Source organism: Cervus elaphus, chromosome 28 (genome assembly GCF_910594005.1).
Source record: "Cervus elaphus chromosome 28, mCerEla1.1, whole genome shotgun sequence".
Taxonomy (NCBI): Eukaryota; Metazoa; Chordata; class Mammalia; order Artiodactyla; family Cervidae; genus Cervus; species Cervus elaphus.
In genome coordinates, this window is record NC_057842.1 from 53,669,037 (window position 1) to 53,691,735 (window position 22,699).

The 22,699-nt window shown below is 36.5% G+C and overlaps 1 protein-coding gene across 5 annotated transcripts in view; it reads left to right on the forward strand.

The window, feature by feature from the left end:
- Nucleotides 1–22,699, forward strand: part of MMS22L (MMS22 like, DNA repair protein) — a 121,103-nt gene that overhangs the window by 97,396 nt on the left and 1,008 nt on the right. For all 5 annotated transcript variants that reach the window (XM_043890077.1, XM_043890078.1, XM_043890079.1 and 2 more), the window contains 5 exons: nt 3,236–3,405; nt 5,745–5,956; nt 9,760–9,923; nt 20,461–20,557; nt 22,091–22,258. In XM_043890077.1, coding sequence (XP_043746012.1) covers nt 3,236–3,405; nt 5,745–5,956; nt 9,760–9,923; nt 20,461–20,557; nt 22,091–22,258 — 811 coding nt within the window. The remainder of the gene's footprint in view (nt 1–3,235; nt 3,406–5,744; nt 5,957–9,759; nt 9,924–20,460; nt 20,558–22,090; nt 22,259–22,699) is intronic.

The following is a 22,699-nucleotide window of genomic DNA, read 5'->3' on the forward strand; positions in this document are numbered from 1 at the left end:
ATTAACATGTGTTTCAGCATTTAAGTTTATAATTTATTAGTTGCTATTAGATTTTTGCCAAGCTAAATGTATGATTTTAGAAGGATGTCTTTATTTTACAAAATACATGATTGTCTTATCAAGAACTGCAAAATCATTTGGATTGGTGATATGTAGACCTGGGACATAATTCTCCTTATGAAGAATTAGGGGGCCTTCTTTGTTTTGTTACATGCTTGATTTTTTATTTAATGGCCAGTGGATATGGTATTCTTTTCCTTTGTCTAGCCCTCAGAGTCTGGAATAGAGTACACTGCTATAGTGTTGCCCATTTAGTCAGCAGAAATTAGGAACAGATGTCTTTTACGGGTACACAGGTTTAGAAGAAAACAGAGAAAGAGCAAATACAAATTGTTGAGAGTTGGAACCTGTTTGGGGTGTGTTGGCATTGGGATATCACATCGTCTAGAGGAAAGAAAATTAACCACTGAAACATGAGTCCTTTGTTTACCTGGCTGGGTCCTCCTGGGGATAAATGCCTCTGCTGTTCTGTTGCCCCGCTGCTGGTGGAGGCACTGCCTCTTGACAGCATCACTCCAGATGAAGGCATCTGGGGTCTAAATTGTCTCCAGGTAATTTCTGAGAAGGCAGGATTGATCTCTCAGTAGTGTCTTCAGCTTCCCTTCCCTTTATGTCCTTTTTTTTCCATCCTTTATATCTCTGGTTTTTCTGTGGTTTTTCTGTTTCCATGACTTTTCTTTTGATCATGTTTCTCTCTTGGGATCATTCTTCCCCTTTGATCTTTCAAATTGAAATTCTACACATGACCCTTCACTGTCCAGCCCAGGAAGACCTGCTCTCCCTGACTCTGCTTCATCTGTCCTTCTCATTTAGCTTTCCATTTATTACAATTATTTGAGTACTTGATATGCCTCCAGTAAAATTTAAACTTGCTTATGGTTAGTGGCCATATCTTATTATTTCCATCATCGTCTTGTATTCTGAACAAATAAGAACATTTACTGAGTATACATCAGGCACTGATTTGGGAACTGATGATACAGTGGTTAAAGAGATTCTCCAGTATAGAGGATGGCATATATTAAGTAAATATTTCTGGAACTTAATAACCTTAAATATAAATCTAGCTACTAGTATGTAGTGTATTTTGTAGTGTTTACTAAATGAGCAAAGTTGCTTTCTGTTAACTACATCTAAAAAAATAATGATCTCAATTGTCTTTTTTTTTTAAGGCTTAATATATACATAGAGTAGAAAATAAGTAAATATATAAGAACTCTTGTAGTGTGACTTTCAATTGTGGGAATATATTCCCTACAGTTTTCCTATATTTTCAGCTTTATCAGTAAGTAAGTAATAGTTCTTATTGGTGGTTTAGTCACAAAGTCGTGTCCGACTGTTGAGACACCGTGGACTGTGGGTTGCCATTTCCTTCTCCAGGGGGTCTTCCACATCCAGGAATCAAACTCAGGTCTCCTGCATTGCAGGCAGATTCTTTATTGACTGAGCTACAAAGGAAACCAAAATGAAACTGAAAGTTGCTCAGTCCTGTCTGACTCTTTGCAACCCCCTTGGGATTCTCCAGGCCAGAATACTGGAATAGTTCTTAGCCAGGAAAAATACTTGGTTTCTTACAAAGCTGCTCTGTGTATTTAAACCTTTTCCAGAGTTTTTTACTTAAAATTGTTTTCCTTTGCATTTTTAATTCCACACACCCTTGAATGCTCTTTCCTCAAACTTTCAAATTAGGGGCTTGATAGCAGTAAAACAAATATATCATCTCTACCTTCTATGAACTCATGAAATTTCAGGTCTTTGTCAGTGTTATAACCATTGCAGAAGAAAAAATACAAGGGTACATGAGGTGTTTTCAGTTGGAAGGTCCTTGCTCTTTATAAGTTAATACCTGTGTGACACTTGAGTGATATGAATCATTTCAAATGGTGGTGATGACGGTTCCTCTTACCAGTGTATTAATGTTGTTTAGAATGGGAGCTCTTCTTACATTGCTGTCATCCTCAAGATTTTCACCTACTGGATAAATGAGCAACAGGCCAGCGTTATTTAAAATATTGCTAAGTGAGCGCTGTGTTTCTTTATGATTGATTATTGTATTTCCTTTTACAACAGAAGATTAATGTTGCTGTTTGTTCTTAGAAGTGATTGTTGGTTGTTGTTTTTTTTAAAAAAAACCTGTATATTCATCTATAAGCATATTTTTGTTTTCCTTCAGAGCTTGAATTTTAAACTTTCTGTTTTAGGGAAATGACTTTGAATTTTATCTTCTTTTTTGCTTTTCTAAGATGAAATAAAATATAAAAGTTTATGCAGCAACTGTGCCACTGCTGTTTGGACAAGTGGTTAATGATCTCCTTTTAAATTCAAATTTTTCAGTAAAAGGGGGCTCAGTAGCAGTAATATACTCTAAAGGGAAGTATATATCTGCCCTTAATTACTTTGTTAAGCAAAAAGTGCTCATTTGTTGATTTACCATCATTCAGTTGTAGCGGTTTTTTGACAGACTCCTACCATTAGGAAACCATATAATACAGTTCATGTAGTAAAGAGGTCCATTTCTCTTCTTTTAGAATCAAACTTTAAATTCAGTGTTTATGTTAAATAGATATAAATTACAAAAACTGAAGTTCCAAGAGGTTAAGTGATTGCTTCAAGATGTTACAGCTAATCTTTTTTCCTACTTCAACAGTTAAATTTAGCGATCCCTCTTGTGGCAAACTGGGTTCAGACAGCCTGAAAATGTAATTCAAAATATAAAGAAATAAGACTATCAGTAAAATTTACAGTAACATGAAGAAGCCCAGGGAAAAGTGAATATACACATAAAAGCATAATATATGGTCTTCAGTGTTCTTAAGATTGGGCTGCAGATTGGCCTCTGAGTTTCCTAGCAGCCAGAGCAAAGAGAGAGAGAGGTCTGGCTAATTGCAACATTCAGTCAATAACTTCACATAATGTATAACCACACATTGTGTGTATGTATTAAATGCCAGTTGCGCAGGAAATGTATGTTTTTCTTGGCCCAGAACTGAGACAGTTGCCTCTTTAGTGAAATACTTTGCATATGTCTTTTGACTGTTAATACATCTTTCTTCCTATTGCCAACTTAACTTGGTACTCTGTATTTTAAATATACATTTTTTTTTTTTTTACTGGAGTGACAAAATTTTCTGATTAGAAGATAACCATAATTTCTCTTACCACTCCTCTTTGTTAGGAATTCTGGTTAAATCATGGGCACTGATCTTTGCCACCTCTAAAGCCCAAAAATTACTATTCCGGATCATAGACTGTTTACTGCTGCCGCATACAGTGTTACAGCAAGAGAAGGAGCTGCCTGCGCCTATGTTGACTGCAATTCAGAAGAGTCTTCCTTTGTATCTCCAGGTATAGTAAGTGTGACTCCTTAAAAGGAAAAAAAAAATTTGACGCTTGCCTTAAAGCAGTTTACTAATTGCAGATTTCAAAACCATACGTTGTATTCCTTGTGTACACGTGTGATGATGTACTTCCACTGAACAGGTTTAAAATTCTTTTATGTTGAGCTCTGAAAACAAAGATGAAAGAGGCAAAAACCTCCACTCTCAAGAAGCTTAAAGTTGAGCGAAGAGACTGACTAGCGTAGACAATCCAGCATTTGCTCGGCATTTTCCTCAGAGGCCTCTGCTCTCTGTCAGCCAGACTGGGCCGAGGAGATGCAAGAGAAGATAACTGTAGTAAAGGATATTAGGTGTTAAAGAGCAGAGTGGGTAGGAGCTGAAGGACTGTACTGGAAGAGGGAACAGCATGTGGAGAGCATAAGCTATAAGAAAACATGACTCATGAGGAAAGGCAAATAATTGTTCTGTGGCTGGAGGCTCATAAAGGAGGAGCCACATAGCGAAGAGTTTGGTGTACTATTAAAAAGTTTGGACTTGCCCTCGTACGAGGGGAATGTTGTTGGATTATGAGCAGAGACGTGGGAGTGACATACCATATTTACGTTTTGGAAAGGTGATTCTGGTGGCCACGTTTAAGTTGGTGAGGAGGTTAGACTGGAGATTTGGAAGGCAGGGGGTAGTTCATCATCTAAAGGTATGGAACTAAGGCAGTGGGTGCAGAGCACACAGCAGATTTTAGAAACATTTAGGATCAGCAGTCACAGAGTTGCTGAGTGTGAGTGTTGTAGAGCAGCAGAAAGAAATAGAATACTTCTTAGATTCCATGGTGGCTGCTTATATCAATAGTTGTGTGGAGTGCTTGCCCCAGCGTGGCCCTCTGATACCAAAACAGTTCACATAAGAATTCTTATAAACTTCCTAAGTTTAAAAATTAGTTGAATTATCCATTTGGCAGAACTGACTTGGAGCTCTGTCTTTAGCTTCTTAAAGGTACAAGCTCTTCTCATCAGAATTTTTTTAGAAGTACTCATTTATTATTTTTATCTTCTGATGTAATATGCTTTTCCTCAAACAGAGCATGAAAGAAATGGGTGGGGGAGTCCATTGTTTTGTTTTGTTCAATTGTTTAAGTGCTTATGTTTTAACAGCTTTGTACTGTTTTTCATTAGAAATAAACTTTCAAAATTTTACTGGACAAATACCATTTATAGTTAAAATAGAGACATGGCAGTCATTTCTGATTATTTCTCTGGAAAAACCACATTGTGAAGTCACTAAGGTGCCAAATTGTAGGTGAACCTTTAGAGCATAATTTGTTGCTCTGTTGGTGATTATTTAGTAAAATGCAATATTTAGTAATATTAGCAGAAAAAAATTTTCTTCTTAGGGTGTTGATTTGTTTCTAAGTATCAAACACTGCAATCCGTGTGAAAGTATCTCATTAACTCTATACAAATACAAGGGTTTAAATCAACAGACATATAATAAGACATTGTGAGTTCTGTTTGACCTTCATCAAACTCTTCTCTAAACCTCAATTTTTCCAGCTGTAAAATCAGAGATATAACACTAAGTCAGTGAGGATGTTTTTTTGAGAAATTTAAATGAAATAATGAATACAAAACATGCGGCACAGTGCTGACATATAAAAAAACCTCAAAATCAATTGTCATTATTCTGAGTCTTAATCTGCATTTCTCTGCTTTTGTTATTTTTATTTAAAAAATGTGTTATGTTTCTTAACAGTGAAAGTTTTTAGCATAAATTTTATAGTCTTAATTCAGATAAAATGACCAGTACCATAAGTTTTAAAATAGACCTAACGAGAGTGGGATGGTTTGGGAGAATGGCATTGAAACATGCATATTATCATATGTGAAATAGATCGCCAGTCCAGGTTCGATGCATGTATGGCAAAACCACTACCATATTGTGAAGTAATTAGCCTTCAATTAAAATTAAATAAATTTATATTAAAATAGTCCTAATGTGTATTTTATAACATTGTAATTACATATATATTTCGTTGATGAGCGTGGTGGTGAGGTTTTCTGAAGATGAGACCCAGAAGGGAGCTTCCTCTGTCTTCCTACTACCCCCTGCTCCCTCTGGGTGTGCCCCAAACACATGGTTCGATTAGGCACCGTTACATAAGTTAACCAAACTCAGCTGCTCCCTGAGCTACATACCAACATTACCTGTTGATTATGGAAGGTGTTCTTGTTGACTGTGTTAAGTTACACATTCTGATATAAATATCAATGCCGGGGGCAAAATTAGTAACTTCCTAATTTTTTTTTTAAACTTTATCTTTTAGTATTTCTCTTTTTTTTTTCTCTCCTGTAGGGCATGTGTATTGTGTGTTGTCAGTCTCAAAATCCAAATGCCTATCTGAATCAACTGCTGGGGAATGTTATTGAGCAGTATATCGGGCGATTTCTTCCAGCCTCAGCTCATGTCTTAGGTGTTGGACAACATCCCGTTTTGTTGGCATTGAAGAACTCAGCCAGTGTTCCACCGATGTCATTGCTAAAGAAATGCATTGTCCATGTCATAAGGTACATCTAAATATTAAGGATAAGTGGTATTTACAATGTATTATTCTCTATTAAAAACAGAATATTTTCTCTATTAAATAATAATTTTCTCTATTAAAAGATAACAAAAGTATTGGCAACCCGTAGGATTCTGAGTTTAGAAACTTTTTTCCTGAGAAGTATCTCAGAATTTATCAGAATGACTTGGCAGCCTAAGACAGAGCTCTTTAAATTGTTTTCTCTGAATTGCTTGTTTTCTCTGTATTGCTATTATTTTTCTTATATATGACCTGCTGCTGCTGTTTAGTCACTAAGTTGTGTCCAAATCTTTTGTGACCCCGTGGACTGTACCCACCAGGCTCTTCTGTCCATTGGATTTGCCAGGCAAGAATACTGGAGTGGGTTGCCATTTCATTCTCCAGGGGATCTTTCAAACCCAGGAATTGAACCCACATCTCCTGCTTGGCAGGCAGATTCTTTCTTACTGAGCCACCTGGGAAGCCCATATATGTCCTGTATGTATGTATGTATGTATGTATGTACGTGTGTGTGTGTGTGTGTGTGTATGTATGTATGTATGTATGTATTGGAGAAGGAAAGGGCAACCCACTCCAGTATTGTCTGGAAAGTCCCATGGACAGAAGTGCCTGGTGGGCTACAGTCCATGAGGTTGCAAAGAACTCAGACATGACTTAGCAACTAAATAACAACATGTATATGTATTACTTTTTATCAGTTAAACACTGATTGTATTTTGTACTGTACAAAATGAAGTAATTATAAGAGATAGTTAAGTGAAAAGAATGCTAATATGAAAAAGGAAGCAATATGAAGTCCTTTTTCTTTTAGTCTTCTCTGTCTTAATAACTCAGTTTTATTATTAGGCAAATGAGTCAATGAAACTTCTTAGGTTTTCTACTAAACTCCGTATCTTCTAACTTCAACATTAGAAACCACCTTTTTTTTTTTGTCTTCATGAATTATTTAGCTTCATATGAAATTAGTTTTTAAACTTTTAAGATGCTATGGTGATATATATTATTCTTAGTGTTTTTTTCCTGTGTTTTTAATGATCTGATAACTTTAATATCCTAATATAATCTGTCACCTCATGTTACAGAATTCCATGTCTGAGATCTATTCTCCCTCTGACTTTCTCTGTGTGTTCCTAGTGTCCTGTTAATCAGGTTTGAAAGCTTCATATTTTTTGTTTCCTCTCCCTTTTCAGCCTTTGGCAAATGATTGTCTCCTTCCCTTTTCACATCCCTTTTTTATCACATTATACCTACACTGTCGCCAGAGTCTCATAACTAATTTCATTATCTCTAGTCTTTTCTTCCAGTCTTACCTAAAACAATTCCCCCAGATTCAGTTCAGTTGAGTTCAGTCGCTCACTCATGTCCGACTCTTTGCAACCCTATGAACCGCAGCACACCAGGCCTCCCTGTCCATCACCAACTCCCAGAGTCCACCCAAACCCATGTCCATCGAGTCAATCATGCCATCCAACCATCTCGTCCTCTGTCATCCCTTTCTCCTCCTGCCCTCAATCTTTCCCAGCATCAGGGTCTTTCCCAATGAGTCAGCTCTTCACATCAGGTGGCCAAAGTATTGGAGTTTCAGCTTCAACATCAGTCCTTCCAATGAACACCCAGGACTCATCTCCTTTAGGATGGACTGGCTGGATCTCCTTGCAGTCCAAGGGACTCTCAAGAGTCTTCTCCAACACCACAGTTCAAAAGCATCAATTCTTTGGTGCTCAGCTTTCTTTATAGTCCAACTCTCACATCCATACATGACCACTGGAAAAACCGTAGCCTTAACTAGATGGACCTTTGTTGGCAAAGTAATGTCTCTGCTTTTTAATATGCTGTCTAGGTTGGTCATAACTTTCCTTCCAAAAAGTAAGCGTCTTTTAATTTCATGGCTGCAATCACCATCTGCAGTGATTTTGGAGCCCAGAAAAATGAAGTCAGCCACTGTTTCCATTGTTTCCACATCTATTTGCCTAAAATGTTTTTCCAGTATGACACTTCCTTGCCCTCAAACCTTCTTTGTTTGCTGTCCATGATCTGTCACTTAACTTTCCTATATAATGTCATCATATACAAACCCTAATGATGTTGGTTTAATTATTACCCTTCCAAAATGCTTCACATTTCCCTATATCACAGCTTTGTTCAGACCATTTTCTCCATTAAAATGCTATCTACTGGGTTAAATACTCCTAGACTTTATGGGACCTACACCTTATATCTCAGTGTACCATGATGCTTCTTTCCTTCTGGAGCCATGCGCTCTGTGTGATTCAGTTCTCAGAATCATGATAGTTTTGCCAAACTTGTGTATGATTATAGTACTCTACCACTGTGTTTGAGACGTTGCATAGGTAATTTTAGTAAACCAAATGGCATGTGCTGAAATGGAATCAAATCCTTAAGACCTTAAAGCTGTTAAAGCCCAGTGTTTAGGACCCTGGCGACTTTTCCTTGACTTTCCTCTTTACTTTGTATATAGTGAAAATGTTTTTCTTACTGTTTCTAGTTGAAGACCTAAACAGGTAGCAATTCCTTTTTCTTTTGTTCTTTTAACACTCAGGAAAGACAGAGAGATTGTCTCCTATGACTTCCTCTATTCCAAGCTTCTCTACTCCTATAATTCCCTAGCTTAGGACTCCTTCTACTGAATTCCCAAGAATTCTGAGATTATCTTCCAAAGCACCTATCACACTATATTATAATTGTTCTTTTCTTCCTTGTCTAACTTTTCCACTGGACAGTGAGCCATTGCTTTCAGAGACCATAGTTTACTTTCTGTTCTTAAACTTTTACCAAACACACCACATACTCAATGAATGTTTGTTCTAGGCATTAGAAATTCGGCATTAAACAAAACACATAAAACAATTGACCTCAAAGATGGAATGAATTTTCTAATATGTAATATTTGTTGGAAGTCATTGTATGGAGTAGAAATGATGAAGGCATAGTTCCGCCCTTAAGAAATTTATAATATTTAGTGATTTCTATGCCCCATTTTGGCAAATTATGTCTCTTCGCAAAATATATGTAGATGTCTGGTTTAGATTTAGCTATATTTGGCACTTTTTCATATTGTCTAGACTTTCTAGAAACTCTGCAGTTTCCACTTTTCATTCATTCACATAAAAAAGTACACTGAATACTTGCTATGAGTTGAGACTTGTTCTAAGAGGTAGAGATACAAAGATGAGGCAGATGAGTTATCTTTATGACCTCTGAGTTCAAATGATTAAAGTTGTCCTGCTTTAAAAGAAGATATTAAATCCTAAATTACCTCTCTCATTCTTTTATTTCATAAGGGAAGGAAGGATACAGGTTGGAATGGAAAGATGATTTCTAGTATAGTTCTCTTATATATTTGTAAAAAGAAGACTCTCTTTCAAATCATAGATAAATAAATATGAGGAGAGACTCTTTATGCAATTCAGATTAAGAAAATGTATCATTGAGGAGCTCATAGGGGAGATAAAGCTTATATTAGAAAGAAAAAAAATTAACAGATTTTTATTAGATTTTGATTGTTTATTTTAAGACCAGGTTGCTTCATATTTAGTTTGTATCTGTATTCTGCTTTGGCCTTTATAGCATGCAGTAGGATATGCAGTCATCGCTTCAAAAATCTTAGGTTTGAAGAAAATATGGTAAAATATACATAGCTTTTAAAAATTGTGCTTTATGGATTTCGGAGATAAAATAGGCCATCATCTTTCAAGTGTATGACATTTGATTCTGCTCTATTGAAACTTTAAAGAGAAAGAAGAACAAAATTGTGCTTCTTTTCAGGAAGTCCTACTTTGAGTTTAAAGGATCCTTGCTGCCTCCTCGTTTGGCATCCATTCTGGCCTTCATCCTCCACCTTGTTAAGGAAACTAACACTGATGTTTCTGAGATTGAACTACTCCTCCCTGGAGTATTAAAATGCTTGGTGCTGGTCAGTGAGCCTCAAGGTTAGTTCATTTAAGCGTTTGTATTTGTTATACTTTTGTGTTCACAAATTAAGAAAATATTCAATTCTATCAGTTAAATTGACAGTTATGAAAATATATGGTTATTTCATATCAACTTAATTTTTATCATAACTAAAGAATGAACTCCAGCCAGTAGCTGAGGTTGGGTGTGATAAAATGGTTAAAAACTGACATGATTCAGTCTAGTTTTTTTTTTTTCCCCCTCCCAAATTGTTGATTTATGTTTATTTATTTTTTGTTCAATTTGTCTCTGATACTGAATGCAACTTGCTAAATATCAAGTGGTGAGCGGGCAGCCTACTTTCTCCTATTCTAGATTCTGCTATAATATGTAAGCTGATCTCTGGGCAAACCTGTAAGTACATGTTGATCCTTTTGTTTTCAGTCTCATCAGCCTTACTGACTGTGATCACTTAAAAATATTATTTATTTAGTCCCTGCTGTGAGTAGCAGGCCTTAACAAGCTTATTGGGAATATGCAGAATAGTGGCTGTAGTTCTATCCTGAGGGATTTTTAGTGTAAATAGATGTTTTGTGTGTGTGTTTATCATTATAATGTGATCGTTTGGGGCAGGCTTCTCAAATGCTTCTGCTTAGGTACTTCTAACTACTGTGATAAGTCAGTACAGTATATATCCTAAAGAATACAAGGGCAGCGTGCAGAGTGGCAGCTAAAAGCTCAGACAGCTCTTTGAAATGTCCTGTTTTATCTCAAAAATTTATGCATGTTTTGTTCTAATCCATGTTATTTTGATATTTAAAAACAGTCTTCTCTGCTTCCAAGCTTGGTTTTGTGAAAAATGTTCTATTATGTTAACGTAAAATACCCTTACTTGATAGTAACACCGCTCCAGTAAAGAATATCCAGAGATAGATCCCAGATTGTTCTTTAGAAATTTTACCTTCTTTGAAAACGTTTGCATGCTTTTAATTTCAGTGAAAGTCTGTTGTACTATACAAAATTTGAGACAGAGCAGACAGTATAGCTTTTTAGCTAGCCTGTTGTTTTAGTGAGTACAATATTTATCATGAAGGAGGTCAGGTTTGGGGAGGGGAATTTTGCTGCTCGTCTGTAGCTAGTGGTGCGTTGCATGTTCCAAACAGCAGGTATACAGAATGAGTGTTCTGTCTCCACATTGTCCTACAACCTGAAGGAGCAGTGTTTAAACATAGGTGTATGTGATTGGCTCAGAGAAGATCCTCTGACTCTCCTTTGTAGTCTCAGTGTTTTGGAAGGACAGTTTGTGAAATTGTAAAAACTAGTGTTATGCCCAAGGATATTTCAGTGTCTGGCCAAACTACCTGTACACAACAGTTTGAGTTCACCTCCAGCATGTGACATGAGGAGCTCTGCAGCCTTGATCCCCAGAAAAACTGGTGAAAATTATTTAAAAGAAAAGCGTTTAAATTCTCTGGAAATGGTCCTAAAAGGGTACACAGCAAATGGAGAAATTGTATTTAAGAAAACCTACTGAAGCTTGGTAGGAACAGCAAGTCTTTGATATTTGAACCAAGACTACTACCTCTCTCTTCCTGTCTCAGAGGCATGGCAACTCTGGTAAATTAAAGAATGAGGGTTCCCTCTCCCAGCAGCTTCCAGGAGGAGGGCTGTCTTCCTAAGAGAGGCAGAGTATCAGTGTTTCTCCTCCTGCCTCCTAGCCACCTGATGCTAAGGTTATATTCCAGGGGAGTGTGGGTGAGAAGTGAGGCCTTCATTCTTCCACTCAGCTCCCACTTGTGAGATGGGAGGACTATACTGAGTATGTTATCAGTGAGAATACTGGAGTGTTGATTGTCCTTGCTGCAGCTTAGAGGTAGAGAATTCATACCAAGAGGATCTGTAGCTAATACCCCTCCTTCCACAAGCATGCAGCACCTAACGTGGGTATGTCAGTCAGAAAATAGTGGGCCCCGTGATCTCTGTCCCCAGCAACAGAACTTCACCTCTGAATTTTGCCTGAGAGTGGGAGGGGGTAGGAGAAAGCCATAGGACAGATAACTCTGAATCTCTCCCAAAGGAACAAACTTCATTTACAACGAAATGTGAAAAAGTTCAAGCCTGAGGGTGCTGTCAAAAGCAGTGGAGTTTGTGGTTAAAAGGCAATAGGTAGGAGAATGATAGATTTATTGGAGGTGTAAGCTAATCTGTAGGTGAACTAGTTTAGTAAGAGAATTGGCTGCAAAGAGCCCTGGGGTGAGAACAAATATCAACACTAATCTCAGAAATCCCCCCTTTAAAAAAGCCTGGATTTGATAAGATCATACAGTTTCGTTTACTGAGAGAAAATCAGTCAACAGATCCTGCCAGTATGAGCAATCAGATAGAGGATTTAATAAACAAAGACTTCAAGGTAGTCATTATAAAAGTGTTCAGAAAGCTCAAGGAAATCATGTTAATAAAGTAGAGGAAGATGTGATGACAATGTCACATCAGAGAATATCAGTAGAGAAATAGAAATTATTAAAACAGAAAATAACCAAATGGGAATTCTGAAGTTTAAAAGCTAAACTGAAAATCTTAAGTTTAATTTTAATTGATAGATGAAAGAATTAGCAAACTTGAAGATAAATTGTTAGGTGTTATGCATTCAAAAAAACAAAACAAAACAAAATGAAAGAAATGAATAGAACTTTAGAGAACTGCAAGACATCATTAAGCACACCATCCTACACAGAATATCAAGAGAGGACAGAAAGGAGCAGAAAAAATACTGAAGAAGTAATGGTTGAAAAATTTCCAAATTTATTGACTAATACCAATCTATACATTCAGGAAGCTCACCTAATTCCAAATGGAATAAATTTAAAGAGATCCACAGACAGATGCAACTTAGTTGGCGGGGGGGGGGGGGAGGTGGGGAACGGTTGAAAGTCAAAGGCAAGGAGAAAATTTTCAAAGCAGCAAGGGGAAAAACAAGTCTACTTTCAAAGGAACCCTGGGAAGATTAACAGCTGACTTCTCAGCAAAATCAATGGAAACTAGAAGGCAGTGGGATAACACTCTGATCAAAGCAAGCACCGTCAACCAAGAATCCTGTAGTCAGCAAAGCTGCCCTTTCAAAAATGAAAGTGAACTTAGGATATTTGCAGATAAAAAATGAGAGAATTTGTTGTTAGCAGACCTGCCTTATAAAAATTACTGAAGGAAGTTCTTCAGAATGAAAGTCAGCTCAGACAGTAACTTGAATCCTTCTGAGTAAACAGAGAACAACAGAGGTGATTATGTACAGTTGACCCTTGAACAGCATGGGTTTGAACTCCACAAATAACTGCCCACTTATCTGCAGTGTTTCTTTTCAACAAATCCGTACTGTATTACCGTACAAACTATGGTTAGTTGAATTTGTCGATGTGGAACCATGACTGAGCCCTTTCTGACTTCATAGTCAGAAAGCTGACTGTAAGGTTGAACATGGAATTTCAACTGCATGGGGGGTCAGCACTCTAACCCTTCATGTTGTTCAAGTGTTAGTTGTCCAGTCGTGTCCAGCTCTTACAACCCCATGGACTGTAGCCCACCAGGCTCCTCTGGCCATGGAATTCTCCAGACAAGAATACTAGAGTGGGTTGTCATTTCCTTTTCCAGGGGATCTTCCTGACCCAGGGATTGAGCACAGGTCTCCTACATTGCAGGCAGATTCTTTACCAGCTGAGCTACCAGGGAAGCCCCGTGTTGTTCAAGGGTCAGTTGTAGTTGAAAGGCAGCATAAATGCATATTTTCACCTTTTTTCTTTCAACTTATTTTAAAAGTGTATGAAATAACATGTATATAGTTGTCCTATAATGTATAGAAATTTAATATATTTACCAATAACAGTATAAAGGAGATGGTGGGAACAAAGTAATATTAGATTAAGGAAGTGACTTCAGATGATAACTTAAACAGGAACAAGTGATGAGAACAATAAATGATAAGTAAGAAGGTAAATTTAACAAAACCCAAAATATATATGTGTTCTCCTTTCTTAGCTTCTTTGAAAACAGGAATTTTACGAGGTAGGAATTACAATAATGTGTCACTGAGTTTTAAAATTTGTAGATGTAATATGTATAACAGTAATACCACAAAAGAGGGGAAAGTGACTAGAACTGTGTATGAACGATGTGTCTATATTTTGCTGGAATTAAGTTCATGTAAATCTGAAGCTCTGAAGAGTTAAAATGTACATGATAAACCCAGAGCAACCACTAAGGAAATAATTCAAAACTAATGGACACTCATTAAAATAACTAATATGCTACATTTGAAAATATTCACTTAATGCAAAAAGAAGAGAGATTAGATGGACAACAAAACATAAGACATTTAGAAAGTAAAAGGTAAAATGGCTGATATAAATCCTACTATATCTATAGTAATATTAATTGTGAAAAAGTTGAACAATCCAATCAAAAGACAGAGATTGTGAGAATTTTTCTTTTAAAAGCTCTAACCATATCTGCAGGAAATACTTTTGATTCAAAGATTGGAAGTTAAAGGATGGAAAAGGATACATCATGCAAATTGTAACTGCAGAAAGCCAGAGTAGCTATACTAACATCAGACAGAAAAGACATTAGACAAAAAAAAATATTACTAGAAATAAAGAGGGAACATTTTATAACGATAAAAGGGTGAGTCAGGAAGATTTCACCACTATAAATATATGTGTACCTAATAATAGCAAAATACAAGAAGAAAAATCTAGGAGACATGAAGGGGGAAATAATTCACAGTAATAGTTGGAGGAACTTTGGTTTCTGCTGTAATAATAAAGAGCTTGGAAGTTATCACTCACCCTCACAGGGAAAACTCTGGACAGCCTGAAAAACAATTCTCCTTAGGTGCATCAGAGAATGGAGGTCATAGGGTAAATCACTGCCTTCAAAACTGAGCATACAGCAGTTTGTCAAATTCAGCTTAAATATTCCTACCAATACCAGCTACATCAGAAGGCTTCTGCTCCTGGTTAGCTGTGATTCTCTGTATTCACCTTTCTGTTTAGTTTTAACCTGTCTAGTAGGTAATTTTTTAAAGAGGTAAAGGATATACTAAGAGAGGAGAGAAAATGGAATCATACAAAATGCTCAATTAAAACCTTCAGAGAAGGCAGGAAAAGAGGGAAAGATTAAAAAAAAAAAAAAAAAAACCAGAGCAAAGACTAGAAAAACTATGTATAGAGTAGATATTAATTCAACTGTTTCAATAATCATTGATATCAATAGTCTAAATAAACCAAATAAGAGACTGACAGTGGATAAAAAACAAGGCTTAACTGTATGTCAGCTACAAGAAATCGACTTTAAACATAAAGACACGATTAGATTAAAAGTAAAGGGATGGAGAAATATATGCAGTGTTAACAATTCAAAACACAGGTGTAGCTATATTTCACACAAACCAGACTTCAGGACAAGAAGAGCCATCAGACACAAAGATGGGCATTACATAAAGATGAACTGGGAATAAAGCAGAGAACTGCTTCAATCAGATAAAGGGCATTTTTGAAAATCCTACAGCTGATATCACACTTAAGATGCTTTCTCCCTAAGATTAGGAGCAAAAGCAAAATGTCCATTCCTGCCACTTCCTTTCAACACTGTACTAGAAGTTCTAGTCAGTGGAAGAAAAAGAAACAAAAGGCATCTAGGTTGAAAAGAAAGAAAATCACCCATGTCTGCACATCCCACCGTTTTGTTCTTGCTCAGTCGCTCAGTCGTGTCTGACTCTGTGACTGCATGCACTGCCGCACGCCAGGCTTCCCTGTCCTTCACCATCTCCCGGAGCTTGCTCAGACTCACATCTGTTGAGTCAGTGATGCCATCCAGTCGTCTTATCTTCTGTCATTCCCTGCTCCTCCTGCCCTCAGTCTTTTCCAGCATCAGGGTCTTTACCAGTGAGTCAGCTCTTCTCATCAGGTGGCCAAAGTATTGGAGCTTCAGCATCAGTCCTTCCAATGAAAATTCAGGACTGATTTCCTTTAGGATTGACTTGTTTTATCTCCTTGCTGTCCAAGGGACTCTCAAGAGGCTTCTCCAGCAGCACAGTTCAAAAACATCAATTCTTTGGCTCTCAGCCTTCTTTATGGTCCAACTCTGACATCCATACATGACTACTGGAAAAACTATAGCTTTGACTATACTATTTGGATTTATATGTATATACATATGATATCATATATATATATAGAAAATCCTAAGGACCCACTGAAAACTATTAGAATTAATAAATAAGTTCAGCAAGGTTCCCTACCAGAATTCAGCAAGCTTCTCTGTAGCAAAGTTGACAGACTGATTCTACAATTCATGTAATACTACAAGGGAGCTAGAATGGCCAAAAAAATCTTAAAGAAGAACAAAGTTGGAAGATAAACTTTTCAATTTGAAAACTTAGTGCAAAGCAACAGTAATCAAAACAGTGTGGTGTTGGCATGAAGATAGACATATAGATCAGTGAGACAGAATTGAAAGTCCAGAAATAAACCCATGTATCTGTGGTCAACTGACTTTTTCTTTTCTTTAAACAGGGGTGCCAGGATGATTCAATAGTGGGAAAATAGTCTTTTCAACAAATTGTGCTAGGTCAAATGGATAGCCAAATTCAAAAGATTGAACTTGCACCTTTATTTTAACACTATATGCAAAAATTAACTAGAACAGGATTATAGACCTAAATGTCAGAGTTAAAACTATAAAACTCTTAAAGCAAGAGTAAATCTTCATGATCTTGGATTTGGCAATGAATTCTTAAACAGGACATCAAAAGCACAAGCCACAGAACAAGACATAAATTGGACTTAATCAAAATAAAGGACTTTTGTGTTTCAAAGAGCACTGTCAAAAAAGTATTAATAAAAAGACAACTCAGAGAATGGGAGAAAGCATTTGCATATTACTGATATGATAAGGAAGGTGTATCAAGAGTATATGAAGAATAAAATTCAGTATTTAAAAAAAAAAAAAAAGGCAAAGGATTTGAATACAGTTTTCTCCAAAGAATGTAAGCAAGTGGCTTTAAAACACCTGAAAAAGTGCTCACTGTCATTAGTCATGAGGGGAATGCACATCAAAACTACAATGAGATACCACTTCACGCTCACTAGGTTGGCTATAACGAATAAGATAACAACAAGAATTGGCAAGAACATGGAGAAATCTGCATCCTCATTTACTGCTTTTGGGAATGTAAAATGGTGTCGCTACTTGGGAAGAGAGTCTAGTAATTCCTCAAATAGTTGAACATAGAGTTACCTTGTGACCTAGCAATGCACTCCTAAGTTTTAATATGTACCCAAGATTAATGAAAACATATGTCCACACAGAAACTTGTACTTTAATATTTGTAGCAGTATTATAATGGCCAAAGGTGAGCCTCACCATCAGCTGATGGATGGATTTTTTTTTAATGTGATCTATTCATACAAGAGAATATTATTTGGATATAATATTCAATATATATTTAATATAAGGTGTGAAGTACTAATTCATGCTGCAGGAAGTATTGCTACAGTGTGTATTGCTATAGAATGTATTGTAAACATTATTATAAGTGAAAGAAGCCAGTTTAACACAAGACCATATATTATATGGTTCTATTTATATGAAATATCCAGAGTAGTTAAATCTGCAGAGGTGGAAAGTAGATTAGCGGTTGCTCAGGGGGTATGAAAGTAGATTACTGGTTGCTGAGGGGGTACTGGAGGATAGGAGGTAAGAGCTTTAAAGGGAGCAGTGTTTCTTTTCAAGATAAAGAAAATGTTCTAAAATTGCAGTGACAGTTGCACAGTTGTGTAATTATCCTAAAAACCATTGAATTGTACGTGTTAAATGGGTGAATTATATTGTATATAAATTATATGATAATAAAGCTGTTATTAAAACAAAAAAGCTGAAAGATAACCCAGTTTTTAAAAACAATGCCCAGTTCACTTAAAGAAATAAACAAAGAGGATAGATTTTTTTTTGGAAACCATGTACACTAATGCTCACGACAGTGTTATCTGTAATAGCCAAAATGGAGGCAACCCCGATATCCATCAACTGATCATCTAATGAACTGATAAACAAGAAGAAGTCAATCCATATAATGGAATGGTGTCTGACCATGAGAAGGAATGAAGTGCTAACATGCTCCATAGCACGGGTGAACCTTAAAACATTTTGCTAAGGAAAGGAAGGCAGTTACATAAGACCAAATCTGTATGGTTCCATCTATATGAAATTCCCAGAACAGACAATCCATAGAGACAAAAAGTACATCAGTGGTTCCTGGGACTGAGGGAGGAAGAACATGGGGAATGACTGCTAATAGTTATAAGGTTTTGGAGGGAGGTGATGAAAATGTTCTGAAATAAGATAGTGGTGACAGCTTCACAATTCTTCTGAATATACTAAAAGCCAGTGAACTGTACAGTTTAAAAGGTTAGTTTTTACATGTGAATTATACCTAAATCTGTTATTTTTAAGAAATAGTGCTTACTATTAATACTTTATGAACTGTATTTCTTCATGTTCTGGTACTTTTTCCACAAAAGAACTTGTGGATTTTTTTTTTTTTTTCAAAGAAGCATCTTTAAGAAGAATCATTTATACTGGCTCTAGAATTGCATCTAATATGATAACTTACTTGTTCAGTAAAGACAAGTATTCTATCTCTTCCTTTTCCACTATCCTCATGCTATTGAAAACATCTGCTACTTAATTAAGTTAGGTTCATGTGTACTCTTGCCATAGTGGATTACAGTTTCTGAGAAATTTTTTTTTCATTTATTTTTATTAGTTGGAGGCTAATTACTTCATGAAAATATTTTTATTCTTTAGAGAAAGTAATTTTTCTCCCCAGCTACTTAATATGCCAAAAACAGCATAAAAAATGTATTAGCACTTGGAACACGGTGAATTTTTGGTTCTTTCTTGATTTTTTTTTTTTTTTTTTTTTTACCATTTTTATGTGGAAGTGCGCAGCTGTAAAGGATTTGGTTAAATACTGAAAGAATGTAAATGGTCTCTTTGTAACTTTGCTGTCTTTAATAAGAAAATTAGCATCAACAATACTTGATTTTATATATATATATATGTATATATACATACATACATGTATATATACATATATATATATACACACACACACCATCAACTGGCGGATTTATGTATATACACAGTCCCTGGTGTCACAGTCAGACACAACTTAGTGACTGAACAACAACAAATATATAAATCTAATTTTAAGAAAATATGAACTATTGGTAGTTTCTAATTTACGACATATGAGAAACGCTGGGCTGGATGAAGCACAAGCTGGAATCAAGATTGCCGGGAGAAATATCAATAACCTCAGATATGCAGATGACACCACCCTTATGGCAGAAAGTGAAGAAGAACTAAAGAGCCTCTTGATGAAAGTGAAAGAGGAGAGTGAAAAAGTTGGCTTAAAGCTCAACATTCAGAAAACTAAGATCATGGCGTCCGGTCCCATCACTTCATGGCAAATAGATGTGGAAACAGTGGCTGACTTATTTTTCTGGGTTCCAAAATCGCTGCAGATGGTGATTGCAGCCATGAAATTAAAAGACGCTTACTTTTTGGAAGGAAAGTTATGACCAACCTAGACAGCATATTAAAAAGCAGAGACATTACTTTGTCAACAAAGGTCCCTCTAGTCAAGGCTATGGTTTTTCCAGTGGTCATGTATGGATGTGAGAGTTGGACTATAATGAAGGCTGAGTGCCGAAGCATTGATTTTGCCTTTGAACTGTGGTGTTGGAGAAGACTCTTGAGAGTCCCTTGGACTGCAAGGAGATCCAACCAGTCCATCCCAAAGGAGGTCAGTCCTGGGTGTTCATTGAAAGGACTGACACTGAAGCTGAAACTCCAGTAGTTTGGCCACCTGATGCGAAGAGCTGACTCATTGGAAAAGACCCTGATGTTGGAAAAGATTGAGGGCAGGAGGAGAAGGGGACGACAGAGGCTAAGATGGTTAGATGGCATCACTGACTCAATGGACATGGGTTTGGGTGGACTCTGGGGGTTGGTGATGGACAGGGAGGCCTGGCGTGCTGCGGTTCATGGAGTCGCAAAGAGTCGGACACGACTGAGTGACTGAACTGAACATATGTATTTGTGAATGGAAGGAATATGAATTTAAAAAATCAATCTGTAAGTCAGCTGAATTATTAAAGGTTATCTGTTGTCAGTGTGTAGCAGTGTTTGCAGTATTAGGATGGCAGAACATTTTTGAATATGGACTCTTTTCTGACAAAAAATGCATATCTTCACATATATTTTTTCAGTTACGGTATTTTTTCAGTCACATGTGAAAAATAGACTCAAGTGTTTTATATTTTCTTAAAATGGAAGATAGGGAGACTTTAGAACAAAACAAAAAGCTCATAACTATTTCACTTTGAAAAATAACAAAAAAGCATGTACATACTTTAAGAAAACAACATGTTTTTCTAAATCTAGAGTGCTCATGAAAATGAGGATCCAGATGGTGAATTCAGGCACAATGTGTAATGCTGTAATTTTCCCTCCTAGTTAAAAGGCTGGCCACCGAGAACCTGCAATGCATGGTCAAAGCCTGCCAAGTGGGGTCAGGAGGAGAACCTGCCGCCCAGCTGACTTCTGTGTTTAGGTAACTGGAAAATATGCCAACTGGCAAGGAGACTATTGCCAGCCATTTGACAGTCAACATGTTTTTTAAATAACTAATTATCCAAAACATAATGTGTTACTACTTGTTCATAGTTCCAATTATGATGTTTTTGGCAGTAGTTTTGCTATGTTGTTGTTTTATTAAAAAATAAAATTACTAGGGAGAAAGAGGACTTAAAATTACCTGAGAATTTAGTAAGGAAGATGCCTGCATGTGTTTCAGAGGGAAAAGTGGAAAACGTGAGGCATGGTTAACAGGTACACAGGCTTTGGAGCTGCTAAACATGCCACTCAGCATCCGGTGTGGACGTGCCTGTCACTGGTCTTCCTGTTCACTTTCGACGCCGTGAACCCACAAAGCTCCATTGGATGTAATTTGTGAAGCACAGACTTTATATATAGATGTTTTCCCTTCATCAGAATAACTGCAACTTGTAGAACATTTTCTCTTTTGTTTCTGTTTTCCTGCCTTGCACCATATAGATTCTTAGGCTTTCTGTTAAGGCAGTACTTTTAAAGTATATCTTTCTCCTAGTTTCTACCCATTGACCTTCATTTCATGTATCTCTACCATAGCACCACTGTTGAATAGTTGGGGTCCATTTCCTTCATTCTGTGGGGGATTTTTGATTCCTTGGCTTGCTTTCTTATCACATAGTTGCGACTTGTCAGTTATTTACAGTTTATTTATAGAATATAAAAATTGTGATTATTTGAAATAAATACTAAGTTTAATTAAAAAATTGTGATCATTTGAAATAAATACTGGGTTTAAGAAAACTGTAAAACCCTAAGAGATGAGGAAGGATTTTATATGAACAAAGATTACATGTTTGTTAACTACAGTTTACTAAGAGAGGTGACTTTTGGCTAGGGTGGGAAGAGTAGAAATTTTATAGTTAAAATATATAATTCTTTTTTATATAATAGAATTATATATTATTTATATATATGTATAATTATATAAATATAATTCTTTATATATTATGTATTCTTCATATTTTATTCTTCTGTGGGTCTAAAGTCTCTTGTTCAATTAAGGAATATAAAAATTATTAGAACTAACTTGCTTTCCTCATAGAAATACTGTTTGATTTATCTAGAGATAGGAAAAATTAACTAAAAGATACACAAAATAACCAGGAAGCTGGACTCCTGTTCTATTTTAGTCTCTGCTACACCCTTAACACCCAGATTAACCACATGCAGAGTGTAGCCGGAAATTCCCTGGTGTTAGATTTTTTTCCCTCTTAATTCTTCCTCTTGGGATTCCAACTCTTCCCTCTCCTTCTTAATGCCCTCACTCTGGTCATGGCTCACGCTGAAGCCATTTCTTTTCTTTATTTTCAAGTTTCAGTCTTTGTATGGCGTCTGTCATAAATCCTTATGATAATCTTACATAAAGTGTTTTTCTTGCATTCAGGTTACAGCTCGTTGCTGTAATTGGGCTAGATAGATACTAGCCAGAGCAATTGCCCCAAGAGTAATTCTAAGTAACCTGTTTTACTTTCAGGCAGTTTATTGAAGATTATGGTATGAGATATGATTATCAGATTTACAGCATTTTAGAAGCAGTAGCAGCATTGGACCCGCAGGTTGTTATCCACTTGGTTCCTGCCCTTACTCAGTCTCTGAAGAATTCAGAGCGGAAATCGGGCCTTGGCAGAAATACTGCACAAAGGTATGTTTGATAATTTGATTATATCCTTTTGGACAATGATTATAAAATCTAGTTTCATTTTCTAGTAATGGCCTATTTTCCCATTTATAAAGATTTGGAGTCTATTCTGGTGAATAGGGTTAGTGACTCAACTAGATAATATGCTTTTGGTCAAAAATAGATAAAAGCTCTTTTTTTTTTCCCTATAGGCTCATGACTGAATATAGTGCTGGACCATTTAGAGTAATGAAACATGGTGGTTTAAGTCTGTATCTTCTAAAGAGATTGTTTTAAAAGAGAAAAGACCCTGATGCTGGAAAGACTGAGGGCAGGAGAAGGAGGCAACAGAGGATGAGATGGTTAGATGGCATCACCGACTTTAATAGACATGAGTTTGAGCCAACTCTGGGAGATAGTGAAGGACAGGGAAGCCTGGAATGCTGCAGTCCATGACTTCACAGA